The sequence below is a fragment of the Stegostoma tigrinum genome, chromosome 15 (genome assembly GCF_030684315.1).
Source record: "Stegostoma tigrinum isolate sSteTig4 chromosome 15, sSteTig4.hap1, whole genome shotgun sequence".
Taxonomy (NCBI): domain Eukaryota; kingdom Metazoa; phylum Chordata; class Chondrichthyes; order Orectolobiformes; family Stegostomatidae; genus Stegostoma; species Stegostoma tigrinum.
In genome coordinates, this window is record NC_081368.1 from 36,120,014 (window position 1) to 36,136,806 (window position 16,793).

Below are 16,793 nucleotides of genomic sequence, written 5' to 3' on the forward strand. Positions count from 1 at the left end.
ATGGAACAACTGCTCCCAGTCCATGCTTCCTAACTCGTGTCTAATCGCATCATAGTTTCCTCTTCCCCAATTAAATATCCTCCCATTCTGCCTAATCCTCTCCTTCTCCATAGCTATGTAGAATGAGAGAGTGTTATGGTCACTATCACCAAAATGCTCTCCCACCACAAGATCTGATACCTGCCCCGGCTCGTTTCCGAGCACCAAGTCTAGAATGGCCTCTCCCCTCGTCGGCCTGTCAACGTACTGCGTTAGGAAACCCTCCTGAACACACCTTACAAAAACAGCTCCATTCAAATCTTCTGCTCTAAGGAGGTTCCAATCAATATTAGGAAAGTTAAAGTCACCCATTACAACAACCCTACTGCGTGCACACTTTTCCAAAATCTGTCGACCTATGCTTTCTACAATCTCCCTGCTGCTATTGGGGGGCCTGTAGTAAACCCCTAACGAGGTGACTACTCCCTTGCTGTTCCTAATTTCCACCCATACTGACTCAGTAGGCAGATCTTCCTCGACAATGGAAGCTTCTGTAGCTGTGATACCCTCTCTGATTAGTAGTGCTACACCCCCTCCTCTTTTTCCCCCCTCCCTATTCTTTTTAAATGTTCTAAACCCTGGAATATCCAGCAACCATTCCAGCCCATGAGAAACCCATGTCTCTGTTATTAATAAGAGAAGATGGACCCCCTTAAATTGGTAAATTTATGTCATGTTATGATCACTATTTCCGAGGTGATCTTTTGTTCTCAAAACATTTATTACACATCACCAGTTTCAAAATAGCTTTAACCCTGGTTGGATTCACAATATGTTGTTCTGAGAAACTGTCCTAAATACATTTTGTAAATTCTTTGGCATAGCTATCTCTGCCAATCTGACATTTTTAATCTCTATGAAGGTTGAAGTCACCCATTGTTACTGTACTGTCTTTTTTTTAAACATGCCTTTGTTGTCACCTGATTCATTCTCTGTCCACCCATAAAACCACTGCTGGAGTCCTATACACTACTACCAGTGTATGTTAGAGACAACAAAGTGTAGAGCTGGATGGACATAGCAGGCCAAGCAGCATCTTAGGAGCAGAAAAACTGATGTTTCAGACCTAGAGCCTTCATCAGAAAAATTTTGATTTTAGATTTTCTGATGAAGGCCCTAGGCCAGAAATATCATCTTTTCTGCTCCTAAGATGCTGCTTGCTCTGCTGTGTTCATCCAGCTCTACACTTTGTTGTCTTGGATTCTCCAGCATCTGCAGTTCCTATTATCTCTATTACCAATGTGTGTTCCCCTTTTTACATTTCCACTTTGAACCAAATTTCCAGCAGTATATTGATTCGGCCTGAAGCTGAGATCTCCTGCACGTGAACCATGCTCCTTCTTCGCTGAGTGGTGCAAGAAATACCTTTCTTATATGAATCTACTCCGTTGCTTCTTAGTTGCCGCGACCACTACCTCATTTAGACAGACGAGTTTAGGTGCTTGAATTCTCACTCCCGCAGTTAGAAACTACTTTCTTTATTTGAGCTGCTATAACTTGAAGGCTATTGTTTCCCTGTTTCTGAGCTAGAAGGCCTGGGTTCAAGTCCCACCATGCTTCAGGCATGTCATAATAGGTTGAATGAAAAAGAATCTAAAGGCTGTTGTTTTAATCTAAGTTTAGTTTTAAAATTGAACTTGACAAGGAAATACCATTGAATTTCCACTTTGAACCAAATTTCTGGCAGTGCACTCATTTGGCCTTTTGTCTCTCTCAAGCTATAGTCTCCTTCACACTGACCATCTCTTTGCTGAGTCTTATACCAGAAATAAAGAACCCCTGCTCCACATCCTGAGTTCTAACCTAATGTCACTGTTACACCCTCTAATTCCTTACCCGTCTGAAGGTGCCCTATCTCTTGTCCTCTAACCTGATTCCCTGGATTGTGTAATAGGACATACACTCATTGGCCACCTGCAGATCACAAGGAGTTCTCCCACCCAGGTTATTGTGCCAGTGTAAAAATTCTCCATTCAAATCTAACTTTGGCATAGAGGATAATTACCAACCATGGCAAAGATCATCGATGAATGACAGTGATGGAAGACCTGAAAGTAGGATGTATGGAAGATTTGATGTTAATTTTATTGTCCCTCTTCAGACTTAATCAAGTATTCCTTTGATTTGCTAGGTTGGGTCACCAAAAACATTCAAAATTAACTGGCAGCATCTCAAGAGCTCAGCACCTGCCTCAGTAGATTGCTCTGCCATGAGTTAGTGATGACATGGCATTGTTCCGCCAAGCTATTAGGTGAGACAGAGGAAAACCACATGTGGGTGCTAAGATGATAGCATGAAAGTCAAACTGCCTGGTTTGACTGAGGTTTCTCTTTATTTATGGTGTGGTGGCAGTCGGGAGGAGGGGAGCTTCCTGCTGTCTGGTAAAGAGAGATTTTTTGTTTAGTGGTTCAAGAAAGGGGAGACAAATGATTTTCAGTAGCTGTCCAAGGAGGGCTTATGGTTGTTGCCCAAATGTAGTATCAAATAAAACACATCGCAAAAGACTATGGAGTGCAAGGTAACAAGGTACTGAATGTGATCTCCATCTCTAATGACATTCTGCAAAGCAATAATAACAAAACAAAAATTGAAGACAAAAGCAGTTTTATAACCTCAGGACATGCTAAAATGTTTCACAGTCAATGTAGTACAAATTATTAGAAACAACAAATTCTGTGAACTCTATTCGTCTATTCCTTGAGTTAGTTGACGCAAAATATGTCAAAGCGATTTGCATCTGCAATTGTTAAAAGAAATGAGTGCAAAGGTCTCACCTTCATGTGATTTTTATTGCTGTTATCTCCAAAAATAGCCAGGTACAGATACCACTAAGCTGTGAGGCATGATTGTGTTTTCTGCTGCAGAAGGGAAATGGAGCAGCATTTGTGGTACAATTGGTATTTGGGACCCGGGTGGAGCACAATTAAAGGCAGGGCTTTCTTCTGTGCTTTTCCCCTCATGTGACTTTATTTGTAACTACTGTGGCATTATTTTTCTAGGGTGATGATTCTGAAGAAGATGATCTGTGTGCAATCAGTGATCGTTGGGCATTTCAGCAAGATAGCAAAAGATGGTCTCGGCTGACAACTGTTGACTTCCTGTCAAACCGCGCTGAGATCCTGAGCTCGACAATGAAGGAGTCAGCCAGTCGGGAGAGTATGTTGTCTGACCTTAGTGATCCTGAGGCTTGTTCTGAGCATTGCAGCAACGGCAGTGCTGGGAGCATCCAAGATGAGTTGTTAGGTCATTATTCAGGCAGTCAGCTGGAACCAAAGGAAAGTCCAGGGAGTGTTGAGATGGTTCATTCTCAAGCAACACAAAAGAATAATGATTGCTCAAGTGACAATTTTGTTTCCACTGGAACACAAACTACGCTAGACTTCTTGGAGAACCCCAGGAAACACAGGACTAAGAGCTTTCTGAGACGAATTGAATCTCTTCGATTTAGAACGCTTCGGGGTAAAGACAAAACCCTTTCAAAGAGCAAAGAACGAAGAAGTGTCAGGACAGTATCACAACAGCAGAATGAACCTTTACAGACCACCAGTCCTTTGAAAACACTGAATAAGACCCCAAAGGGCTTAATAGAGGATGTATCTCGATCTAATTTTGCACCTCTTGTTGACTCTGGGCACAGAAAACACACTAAGGCCTTCAACTCTCGAAGCAGCCATAGCATATTGCAGAGTGGACTATTCTTGGAGAACTGTGAAACTAGGCTTATGGCCTCCAACCATAACAGAAAAGATGAGCTTTATTCTCATGAAGACTATGTTGTCCGCATCCCGGCAAACCACAAAGTAGGGACCTTTCCCAAAGCCCTTTCCATAGAAAGCCTATGTCCAGGTGCAGATGATCATTTAGTGAACTGGAAATCAGAAAATCTGTCCTTTGGAATGTCTGCATGCAGTAGCATCAGCAACTTACAAGGACTCATGCTTCAGGGACGAAGGGGTTCATGTAGCTCCATTGGGAGCAAGCAGAGTATTTATGATAATGTGCCTGAGTCTCATCCATACAATGATGCAGCTGGGCGTGAGGACCTCTTCAAACAATTAGATGACGTTCTGAAGCATGTCAATGGGTTACAGGAGTCTGTGGGCCTCTGGTCAAAAACTATATGCACAGAATTTAATGACACAGAATTTAATGACACAGAATCTGATTCTACAGGTGAGACAGTTTTTCCGTTGCCAGGCCTGAATTTTGAAGACCGCTCTATGTCTGACGTGGGGACCTCTGCAAGTGATTTTGACAGCACTGGGAATTCTGTAATTGAAACTGAAGAGATAGAGATCAGGGAGCGGAGAGATTCTGGAGTAGGGGCTTCATTAACCCGACCAAACAGGTTAGTTATCTCTAACTTTTATTTGATGTATTGTCTGGGTCATCAATATGTTACAATATGTTTGATTATTTTGTCACTCACTTGTGATACTGACCTCAGAAGATTAGGGAAGTTTATTGCTCATCACTGGTTTGCCCTGAAGGTGGCAGTAGATGTTCTCCAGTCTGCTATAAAACCCTTCTGATTTTTAAACATTGTAAATTTTCAAATTTCTTGTAATCGTACGTGTGAGAGCATTGGATAAGGAGAAGAAGAAGTCACCTCTGATGTATTCCTCGGATAAATGCTTAGTTACTATTACTGAAGCTTTCACGACAAGAATTGCTTTGGAGTGGGGTTAATGCTCGAGTACTTTCACACTGTCCCAGTTTAAAGGAACTTATTTGTACTGTCCTTATCAGCCTGGGCTGAAATCAGTTATCTCTGTACAGATAAGGAATCCAAACTCTTGAACAAAATCAGAAGTTGCTGGAAAAGCTCAGCAGGTCTGGCAGCATCTGTGAAGAAAAAAATCAGAGCTCACGTTTCAGGTCCAGTTTCGGGAACTGAGGAAGGGTCACTGGACCTGAAACGTTAAATGTTTTTTTTTTCTTCACGGATGCTGCCAGACCTGCTGAGCTTTTTCTAGCAATTTCTGTTTTTGTTTATGATTTACAGCATGCACAGTTTTGTTTTGGTTTTAAATCCGAACTCTTGGTCTGCTTCTGAAGACCGTGTCATTTACTGACCTTTTCTCCCTTCTGAGGGAAGGGGGATCTTCAGAAAGACTGGATATTGTACTTGGATCATTGTGCACAATCTTGTGCCACCTTTGGGGGTATTCATTTTGCAACTCAGGTATTGTCCGTTGTCTGGGTAGAGACGAGAAAAGAATACCTGGTGGGAGATTTGCAGGACTGAACTTGACAGCGCAAAGACAAATCTGATTGAGACTTTGTGTTGTGTCATTAGAAGTAGATCATCTGTGTGTCACTTGTGATTAAAATTGTTCCTGGTTTCAAAAAAAAAGACTGGAAATTGATATTCTGTTTGATCACTGCTATTTTATTCCTCAAATAAGATGATAGATTGAGATCCTGTTTTGGTAGTTCGGTTGAAGTTCTCAAAGTAAAATTTGCTCTGTCCAACATTCATGTCACAAAAGCTGTTGAAAATGAATTATCTTATACAACAGATATAAAAAGAACAAATTTTTACTGGATGGAAAGTAGTTGCTGCATTTGTCTTCATAGCTGCAGTCACCGTACATGAACTCTGAAACATTTTCAGAAGTCTTTGAATGAAATGATGTACTCTCAGAATGCAAAGCTTTCTTGTATCCCATTCTTTCTGAATATTTGTACAGATTTTCATAATTGTAATTTGCATCAATTCATCAATTTTCAAATGTAAACATGTTTTGACAATATCTGGATCCTGACCTATGCTCAAAACATCCGTTATGGCACAGCAATTGGCTGCCACTTCCCTGTGTTGGAACAAGAAGGAAGGAGTTCAGCTGGAGAAATGAACATAAAGCTGGAGAAACTCCAAGTTTGGCAGCATCTGTGGATAGAGAAATAGAGTTAATGTTTTGAGTCTGGTGTGATTCTTCTTCAGAACTGAGTTTCTCCTGTGTTTGTGCTAGTGTTAGATTTTCAGCGTCTGTGGTATTTTGTCCCAAAATCTGCAAGCGTTGTGTCTACCATTGTCTGAACTTTTATATAAGTTGGAATCAGCAAGCCACCAACCTCATCATGCTTTTTCCTGGCCTACTCATGTGCCATATTGTCCCTTCAAACACTTTACATTGGAGATCAGGGACACATGACTTGCATGCATCTGCCAGGTAGACCTGTGCACATGGGGAACACGCATCTCATGCATCTATGTTGGATGTATCTTAGGGCTCTTAACCTGCTGTCTTGCCACTCATTCACTTTACTGTTTAATTGGAGGCTTCCGGGGTTTTGACTACGGTCACTGATCCTACACATTTGAGAACCCATGTTCTTTACTGTCTGGGGATCAGGCTGCAGTCAGCCCAAAAGGTCCTATACAAGCAGCTGGGGGAATTACAGATAGGCCTTTAAGGATGCTGTTGAGATGCCATTCCAGACGGTGAACTGTGGTCAGTCAGAACCAACCGTGTCAGCCTAGGCCTCGAATGTTTCATCACTATTGGACAGGATGACCATCAGGGAGAAGTCCATGGTGACCAAGGATAAATGGGAAACTCCAGGCTTTAATGTACTGGGGTGCTGAGGGAAAGGGTGACAGTGATAGGGATAATTGAAAATAGTTTGGGAGCTCAAAGTGAGTTGGCGAGGAACTGAGAGCTCTGGAATGGAGAAGGGCTCAAATTGGCTACAGTAACTCTGGCCTCTAGATGTAGGGCCAAAAAAGAGAGACAAAATTCTAAAGTCAAGGACTCTGAGGGTAAAGTAGGCATGTATTAATAGTTGTGTTTAAGGCTCACCTGGAAAAAGCGAGTGAGGGGGTTGGGTGATGGCTGAAAGGTCACAGGACCCACAGGAGTGCAAGTCAAAAGGGAACATGAAGGATGGGAGGGGAGTTCATGCATCACAGGCAGAATGTGCATGTCACTTGTGCAGAAACAAAGTTGCAAAGTTCGATTGAAAGTTAACAGCACAATAATACAAAGTGACTGACTTTGTGGAAAGTACATGGAGTTAGTTGCTTTTTATCTCTCTGAACAGAATAATACTTGATGAATTTAAGACCTGGCAGTAATCATGCCTTCAGTAGTGTTACCCACCTGGCTTCATTTTGTCTCTTTTTCAGTAGGTTATTCATATTGTTTGAAAGCAAAATAAAAGATTATTCTCTCAAACAATCATCATTACTTTGTGCTTAATAATTGTATGCTTGTCCTATCAGCTAAGCCACTGTAATTAGAAAAGCATTTAGAAATGGAAACTTATGAGCATTGACTTGTAAGTATTCAAGGACATGGTGTGTGATGTGGACTAGATTTCGCTTTTATTTCTTGCTCACAGACCTTACATGGAGCATGCTGTTATTGGCATAATTTTGGCTTTAACACTATTCCAAAGAAAATGTTAAAAGATACAAAGATTTCTGTTACAACCGAGGTGGCATAGTGGCTGGGGTTAGCACTGCTACCTCACAGTGCCATGGAACTGGGGTTGATTCCACCCTCGGCAACTGTCGGGACGGAGTTTGCACATTCTCCCATTTCTGTGTGGGTTTCCTCTGGATGGTCCGGTTTCCTCCCTCAGTCCAAAGCTGTGCAGGTTAGGTGAATTGGCCGTGCTAAATTGCCCACAGTGTCCAGGGAAGTGCACGCTAGGCGCATTAGCCATGGTCAATGCAGTGTTATAGGGATGGGGTAGTGGATGGGTCTGGGTGGGATGCTCTTCAGAGGGTCACTGTGGATTTGCCTGGCTGAATGGCCTGCTTCCACACCATAGGGATTCTGTGATACAACCTTGTCAGCAAACCCAGCAGTACTGACAACCCCACTGGGTGCTGCACAACCTCCAGCGGAAGCAAAAACAGGTGAAGATTGACCATGGAGGTAGGGGAGAACTATGAGACCTTGCACCTACAGGCCATGCTGTCATTTGCTTCAACTGTCTGCCTGTGCCGATGCTGATTTAAGGATGTTCTGGTTTGTCATCTCCAGCTGCTGTCCACTGGAAGAGGACTTCTGCTTTGAAGGACTGGGTGGCAGTCCCATCCGAGCGATCATCATGATCACAACTATCCTCGAAGGGCTCCTGGGAACAGCCATAACTCTTCAATACAAATGTATTCTGTTTCCTGCCTCCTTCTGAAGCCATTAGGCCATACAGAGATAGCTGTTGGGAGACCAGAGGGCTCCCTTCCAAACATATCAGTGCATCATCTGAGCATTCTGAGATGGAGTTGAGGATTTGCACTGTTTTGTTGGAGTCTGTATAAGAGAGGAACTGGAATTGTTGCAGTTGGGTCAAAGTTAGTGTGGATTAAAAATGAGTTACTTCTTAATGAAGAGCAAACACAGCTCAACAAAACTTTATTAATTCATGGGGTGTGGCCTTTGACTAGGCAAGAATTTATTGCCTATCCTTAATTGCCTTGAGGGTGTAGGAGAGCTTTCATCATGAACTGCTGCAGTCCATTTGTTGCAGTAGACCCACAATGTTAATAGGAAGGGATTTTCAGGATTTTTACCCAGTGACTGTGAAGGACCAGTGATGTAGTTTGAAATCTGGATTTTGAGTGACTTGGAGTAGAACTTGTGTGATGTGGTGTACCCATGTACCTGCTTCCCTTGTCCATCTAGATAGTAGTAATGGGTTTAAAAGGTGTTTCAAAAGTGCCTTTGTAAATTTTTGCATCTGGTGAATAGTGCACTCTGCTGGTACTGAGTGTTGGTGGTGGAGGGTTTGGATGCTTGTAGATGTGGCGCCAGTCAAGTGGGCTGCTTTGTCCTGGATGTTGCCAGTTTTCTTGTGTTGTTGGAGCTACACCCATCCAGGGATGTGGGGAGTATTCCGTCAAGTTCCTAACTTGTCTTAAAAATAGTGGACTGGCTTTGGTGAGTCAGGAAATGAGTTATTACTTGTGGGAGTTCCAACTTCTGACCTGCTCTTGTGGCCACTGTTTATATGGCTAGACCAGTTCAGTTTCTGGTCAGTGGTAACCCCCAGGATGCTGATGACTTACTGGGTTTTGTTTTGGCCGTTGAGATTTCTCCATCTGCGTGAGTGGTTTTACTGTTCTACGGTCAAATCTAGAAGGTCTAAAGGCTTATTTCACTTTCTAGTTAACTCCTTTAGTAAGTAGCTCAAGTCCAAGTACTGATCCTCCTAGTGGCCTGCCTAGCTCGTGTGTGTAGAGTGAGCAGAACTAATATTTTATTGTTGTAACCATGGCTTTCTAACATGCATTTCCTTGCAAGGTTATTAAATAAGGACATGGTGCCTTGATGCAACTATTATGTTTACTGCCTCCCCTGTTCCCAAAGCTTGGTCAGATGTGCATTGCAATTGGAGTAAAATTATTCTGTTATTCTTCATCCCTCTCTGACTGGCAGTTCACTTTCACTTAACCTGCACACAAAGTAAATTGAGCGTAACAGAAAGAGTTTTGCACCAGTTCAGAAAGGGGCACAATATCAAATTGTAATGTGAAAGTAAGCTGGTTTGGACATAGTTTAATTATGACAATGCCTGGGAAAAATAGATCCTTTTGTAAGGGAACTGAAAAGCTTTGTGGCAGTCTGTCTTCATGCTGGTATCACGACTGTCTGTGACTTCTGCTTTGCTCCCTGTAATGATCCAGGAACTCACCTGGAATATTTAAATTGGGAGCTTTCCTCTGCCTTCCATGCTTGAATATGGTCAGTGACAGAGGTTTGCATTGTTTGCCTTCTATGATTTACGCTGGCAGTTTGATCCTGATTATCTTGCATGTGTTGGCAGCCTCAGTATCTGGTAGCTCAACTTAATAGCTGCATTTTTGTTCCACAGGAAGCTTCGCTGGCACAGTTTCCAGAACTCCCACCGCCCAAGCCTGAATTCTGCCTCATTGGAAATCAACAGACAGTCAGCAGCTCAGCTGAACCTTCTGCAACGTTTTTCTTTACTGCGCCTGACTGCCATCATGGAAAGATATGCTGTCCGTAACAAGCAGGGCTGGAACTGGTCAGTACCCAAAGTTCATGCAGCGAAAATGGGGTCTCACTTTTTTTCTCACTTGCTATATTTGTCCTATTCTTGTGGGCTCTCTGGTCAGGAGAGAAATTGCAATGTTTATCTCTCCACTGCTTGTACTGTATCAGAGCTAAATCTGTTACTGGTTCTGATTAGATATGAACTGTATGCTGTTCAAAACAAATGTGAAAAGTGACATTTAGATTTCTTATTAAGGACAATATTAATTGTCTGTAACAAAATCTAACATGCAGATAATTCCATGCAAAGGAATTAAAAATCAATGAGTTGCAGACTGAAATTCAGTTGATGGTTTTAAATGGTTTCTTTGTCAAAAAGCATATTGCCAGAAGTTACTTGTAGCCAAGAATCTAGTTCAGAAAATTGGCTAGTTGATTATGAGGGCTGTTGTAAGGCATGCTCATCCATGAAACTGCTAAGTACTCAGTGTTCGCCCCTCTATTCAGGAATGTCATGCAGGCACAGTTCTCAGCAAAGTGATAAAGTGTATTATATTTTTCTGCTCTGCTTAATCAATTATAGCATTTTTGTAGTCACCCCAGTTGATATCATTTCATTCAACACAGCATAGGCATGTAAGACTTCTGTGGTGGGCTTAGTTCTATCTACTATATTCATTTGAGACATTGTGAGATTGTGATTGTTTTGTTGTTGTCTTTGGTTTGGGCCTGTCATGCTTTGGTCGACAGGTCAGATGGAAATTAAGCTGCCAGAATTCCTTCCTTTAAGGATGTGAATCCAGCCTCCAGGAAATGTCTGAGAATGGTGTAAGGTTGACTCTGCCTCTGTTAGAATTGTGGTCCATGTTCCATTTCGAACAACCCATTCGTATTCAGCAGAATTTGAACTTGTGACCTTGGAGCTGAAGCAAAATCAGATATTTTGCGTTAATAGATTGCCAAAATAGCCCCTCCCTTGTGCATTCGATAACTGGAATCTATTTAGTAATTTCAGGAGGTGGTAGTGCACTGTTACTGGGCTGCATACTAGTGATCAAGAAGATTCATCCTTAATGTTTCCTTGAAGATAAAAAAGCATCCGATTAGAAGTGAATCCTGTTATTGTCTTGTCACACTTACTGTAACCAGACACAGAATACACAATAACAGGAATCCACAGGTCTTGGAGGTAGTCCAACTGCAGCCTTTGGTCCTCCAAACTTTGCAGATGGTTTCCTCCTTGCAGCTGTGGGAATGGATGTAGGTTATATCATATGACAGCAGTGAGCGAGGAGAGGAAATGTGGATAATAAGCTTGGTTGTGGGGCTGGGGGCTCTGGGTGAATAGTTTAAAAACTCACAAAGGGTGGAAACAGATTGAAATTCTTTGTGCAAAAACAAAACAAGAGCGGTATACTGTGAAGAAAGGTAAACAAAGGGAAGGAATTTGGAAAGCAAAATGAGAACTGGAGGACCGGATACAGAAATCAAAAGCCTAAAGCAAGATTTAGGGTGTGAAATTCAACTTTGGTAGCACTGCAAAATGATTGATAATGAATTGGTCACTTGCCAGATACCTCAAAATTTTTCTCTTGAAGTCGGGAAAGAGGGTGAAGTAAGAATTGGGTGAAGTGGGTAGAACTAAATTTTCATCTATGGTAGGTGCTGAACCAGAGTTCAGATGTTCACCAAGTAGAATAGGATATTCAATGTCCTACTTCAGTGCCTTTGTAGTTACAGAGGAGGAACACTAGATGCAAATAACTGGTGTTGAGCATTGTACTGGGAGTCTCAGATAGGTCTAAGCAAAAGTTAACTCCATAGAGGTACCACAGTGTGGAGCTGGCAGAACACAGGAGGCCAGGCAGCATCAGAGCAGCAGGAAAGTTGACAAGACAGGAAATTTCAGGTCAGGACCCTTCTTCAAAAAGAAAGATCTTTTTGGGTCTTCATACATTTCTGAAGAAGGCTCCCAACCCGAAACATCGACTTTCCTGCTCATCTGATGCTGCCTGGCCTGCTGTGTTCCTCCACCTCCATCTTGTGTTACCTCCGACTCCAGCATCTGCAGTTCTTTCTGTCTCTGTGTGAGTCCTAACTCCAGAGAGATGCTTGCTACTGGTAGTTAGTTGCAATGAGACCTTCTTGGGATAAATATGCTGCCACTGACTCTGGAGAGATTACTAATATTGAATGGTGAAGAGTTAACCATGTTAAGTCTTGAGCAGAAGAGGCACATGCCTGGGTAATAGGTAGTTTATTTCACAATAATATGATAAGTCTACATCAGTTTAAGGTTGTTAATGTAGTTAACTAATAGTTAAGAGAAATTGCTAGCTCCTAAGGGATAGTAAGTACGTATATACTTCATGGCTATTGGCTGTAGAACTGACCCACACTAATAGCTGACTAGCTCCTCCTAGAAATGTATATAATATTTCTATTTTGATGTTCAGTGAATCCATTCAGGCAGATTTGCTGACATGATGATAGGGAAGTGGAATACTTTGGTTTCAGCTTCCAAAAGACCATTGGGTTGCACAGGCCTGCTGCCATGTACCACTTTCTGTCGCAGACATAAATCTCTACATATTGCGATGATCTAGTGGCACTCTTAGTCCATGAGAGGCTTCATTAAATCTGGCCTTGGCTCAGCCTGAACAGATATCTATTGAGCGCTTGGCCAGGAGGAAATTTGGACCCAATTTAGGAGAAATGAACAAATAATTTTCAGAAAAAAATAGAAAATGCAAGAATGGTCCATTTCTGTTTGAAACATTCAAAGCATTAATTTCACCTTAGATCATGAGGCTAAGAGGAAACAATTTAAAAAGAACAAATTCATTGAAAATTGTCAATAATTAGACTGACTGTAATTTTACTCTTAAATATTGTCATCAGCAGACAGGGTTTGGTATATTATTAATTCTTGTCCTTTTTGACAGGGGTGTTCCCAAGTTCATGAAAAGGAGCAAGGAACCAGATTACAGAAGCAAGAATGTGTTTGGTGTTCCACCAATTGTAAATGTGAAGAGGTCAGGTCAACCAATCCCTCAAAGCATCCAGCAAGCCATGCGCTACCTACGCAGCCAGTGCATGGGCCAGGTGGGTTTTAATGTTCTGATGCCAAGACAAAGTTGTTGTAATGTCTCAAAGAGGTTTCTGTTTGGTTTACTTTCTGGGTTGATGTTACTCAGAACAGGACACCAAGAGGTTTAGAGGGTTTTCTCGCTGGATGCTTGAACCATTTGTGGGTGGAGGGGGGGGAGGGGAGCAGGTGTGGTGGGGGAATTGGGGGTGGTAGTGGTGCTCTGTGATGAGATCCACAATCTCAGGTAATCAGATGGCTTCTGGAATTTTTGAGGTCTGTTTTTGTTAGCAGTGTTGTGAATAGTTGACACTATTCTTTGCAACGTAGAACAAGATAACCTTAAATTTCGTTTCAGTTAGATCCCCGAGAAACTCCATATTACTGGAGAGTCAGAAAAGTCGTGACAAAATTGTAGGGAATACTGGGGAAATGTTATTAATAGTTACAGCTGTTCCTTCATAGATTTGATAAGCGCTGTGATAACCTTACATTGTTGACACCTTCGTTTCATGCTGGGCAAGGCTCTGGTGATGAAAATTTCTTAATGAAATTGTGCAGTGGTGCAACATGTGCTGTTCAAATGCATGTATTTTAGAAGGTGTTGCACATGAGTTTTGACATGATGAACTGACAATCTCCATTCTTAGTAAATCATGAGCTAAATTTGGCAGGAAGAGAGAAATTTCTCAGTCAGAGACATGTAGCATGGAAATAGACTCTTCAGTCCAACTTGTCCATGCCGACTCGACATCCCAATCTGACCTAGTCCCATTTGCCAGCATTTGGCTCATCTTCCTCTAAACCCTTCATTTTCATATACCCATCCAGGTGTCTTTTTAAGTGCTGTTGTTTCACCTGCCTCCACTACCATCTCTGGCAGCTCATTCCATACAGACACCACCCTCTGTGAAAAAATTACCCCCTTGTGTCTTTTTTTATAAATCATTCAGCCAGCTGTCGTGGTGCATACAGGCACCAGTGGTGTAGGTCAAAAATGGGAAGAGGTTCTAGAAGCAGAATTTAGGGAGTTAGGAGCCAAGTTAAAAAGTAGGCCCTGAGGGGTAGTAATCTCAGAATTGCTACCAATGCCATGTGCTAGTCAGAGTAAAAATGAAAGAATAGGCAGGATAAATGAGTGGCTTGAGATATGGTGCAGGAGAGAGGGCTTCAGATTTTTGAGACATTGTGACCAGTTCTGGGGGAGGTGGGACTATTACAAATCGATGGTCTATACCTGGGCAGGACTGGAACCAACGTCCTAGGGGTGCTTTTGCTAACGCTGTTGGGGGGTGTTTAAACTAATGAGGCAGGGGGATGAGAACCAAACGAGGAGATTAGTGGACAGTAAGGATGTAGTAACTAAAGCTTATAAGGAACTAGATAATGAAGCCAATGTGACTAAGCGGAAGAGTAGGCAGAGAGCAGATGATGAACGCTAAGGGACAGGTGGTCTGAGGTGCATTCGCTTTAGTGTGAGAAGTGTAGTAGATAATGCAGATTAGATTAGATTAGATTAGATTCCCTACAGTGTGGAAACAGGCCCTTCAGCCCAACAAGTCCACACCGCCCCTTGAAGCATCCCACCCAGACCCATTACCCTATAACCCACACATACCTGAACACTATGGGCAATTTGGCATGGTCGATCCACCTAGCCTGCACATCTTTGGACTGATGAATTTAGGGCTTAGATTAATACCTGGGAGTATGATGTTATTGCTATTACTGAGACTTGATTGAGGGAAGGGCAAGATTGGCAACTAAATATCGCAGGATATAGATGTTTCAGGTGAGATAGAGAGGGAGGTAAAAGGAGTGGAGAAGTTGCATTACTGGTCAAAGAGGATATCACAGCTGTGCTGAAAGAGGGCACGATGGAGGACTCGAGCAGTGAGGCAATATGGGCAGAACTCAGAAATAGGAAGGGTGTAGTAACAATGTTGGGGCTGCACTACAGGCGTCCCAACAGCGAGCGTGAGATAGAGGTCCAAATACGTAGACAGATTATGGAAAGATGTAGGAGCAACAGGGTGGTGGTGATGGGAGATTTTAATTTTCCCAGCATTGACTGGGATTCACTTTGTGTTAGGGGTTTAGATGGAAAGGAATTAGTAAGGACCATCCAGGAGAGTTGTATGGAGCAGTATGTAAATAGTCCAACTCGGGAAGGGGCCATACTGGTCCTGGTGTTGGGGAAAGAGCCCGGCCAGGTGGTTGAAGTTTCAGTAGGGGATTATTTTGGGAATAGTGATCGCAATTCTGTAAGTTTTAGAATACTCATGGACAAAGACAAAAGTGGTCCTAAAGGAAGAGTTCTAAACTGGGGGAAGGCCATCTATAGTGAAATTCAACAGGAGCTGGGGAATGTGGATTGGCAGCAGCTGTTTGAGGGTAAATCCACATTTGATATGTGGAAGGCTTTTAAAGAGAGGTTGATTAGAGTGCAGGACAGACATGTCCCTGTGAAAATGAGGGATAGAAAGAGCAAGATTAGGGAACCATGGATGACAGATGAATTGTGAGACTAGCAAAGAGGAAAAAGGAAGTATGCATAAGGTCTAGGTGACTGAAGACAGACAAAGCTTTGGAAGAATATCGGGAAAGTAGGACCAATCTGAAACGAGGAATTAGGAGAGCTAAAAGGGGTCATGAAATATCTTTAGCAAACAGGGTTAAGGAAAACCCTAAAGCTTTTTATTCATACATAAGGAGCAAGAGGGTAACTAGAGAAACGTTTGGCCCACTCAAGGACAATGGAGAGAAGTTATGCGAAGAGTCAGAGAAAATGAGTGAGATTCCTAATGAGTTCTTTGCGTTGGTATTCACCGAGGAGAGGGACATGGCGGATGTTGAAGTTAGGGATGGATGTTTGATTACTCTAAGTCAAGTCAGCATAAGGAGGGGGGAAGTGTTGAGTATTCTAAAGGGCATTAGGGTGGACAAGTATCTTTGAGCATGGGTGAGGCCCCAGAGCACTGGAGAATTGCTCATGTTGTCCCCTTGTTTAAGAAAGGTAGCGAGGATAATCCAGGTAATTATAGACTAAAGAGCCTGACGTCAGTGGTGGGGAAGCCGCAGGTGAAGATACTGAGGGATAGGATCTATTTACATTTGGAAGAAAGTGGGCTTATTAGTGATAGGCAGCATGGTTTTGTGCAGAGAAGGTCATGTTTTACCAACTTGATAGAATTTTTTGAGGAAGTGACAAAGTTGATTGAGGGAAGGGCTGTAGATGTCATATACATGGACTTCAGTAAGGCATTTGATAAGGTTCCCCATGCTAGGCTGATGGAGAAGGTGAAGTTGCTTGGGACCCAGGGTGTACTAGCTAGATGGATAGAGAACTGGCTGGGCAGCAGGAGACAGAGTTGTAGTGGATGGGAGTTTCTCAAAATGGAGAACTGTGATCAGTGGTGTTCCACAGGGATCCGTGTTGGGACCACTGTTGTTTGTGATATACATAAATGATCTGGAGGAAGGTATAGATGGTCTGATTAGCAAGTTTGCAGATGATGCTAAGATTGGTGGAGTAGCAGATAGTGAAGGGGACTGTTGGAGAATGCAGCAGAATATAGATATATAGATAGATTAGAGAGTTGGGCAGAGAAATGGCAGATTGAGTTCAATCCAGACAAATGTGAGGTGATGCATTTTGGAAGATCCAATTCAAGAGTGAACTATACGGGAAATGG

General features: G+C 42.5%; 1 protein-coding gene across 3 annotated transcripts in view; it reads left to right on the forward strand.

Annotated features, from left to right (window-relative positions):
* The window catches only part of stard8 (StAR-related lipid transfer (START) domain containing 8), a 197,728-nt gene that overhangs the window by 156,067 nt on the left and 24,868 nt on the right, over positions 1–16,793 (forward strand). For all 3 annotated transcript variants that reach the window (XM_048544637.2, XM_048544638.2, XM_048544639.2), the window contains 3 exons: positions 3,039–4,387; positions 9,868–10,041; positions 12,956–13,115. In XM_048544637.2, coding sequence (XP_048400594.2) covers positions 3,039–4,387; positions 9,868–10,041; positions 12,956–13,115 — 1,683 coding nt within the window. The remainder of the gene's footprint in view (positions 1–3,038; positions 4,388–9,867; positions 10,042–12,955; positions 13,116–16,793) is intronic.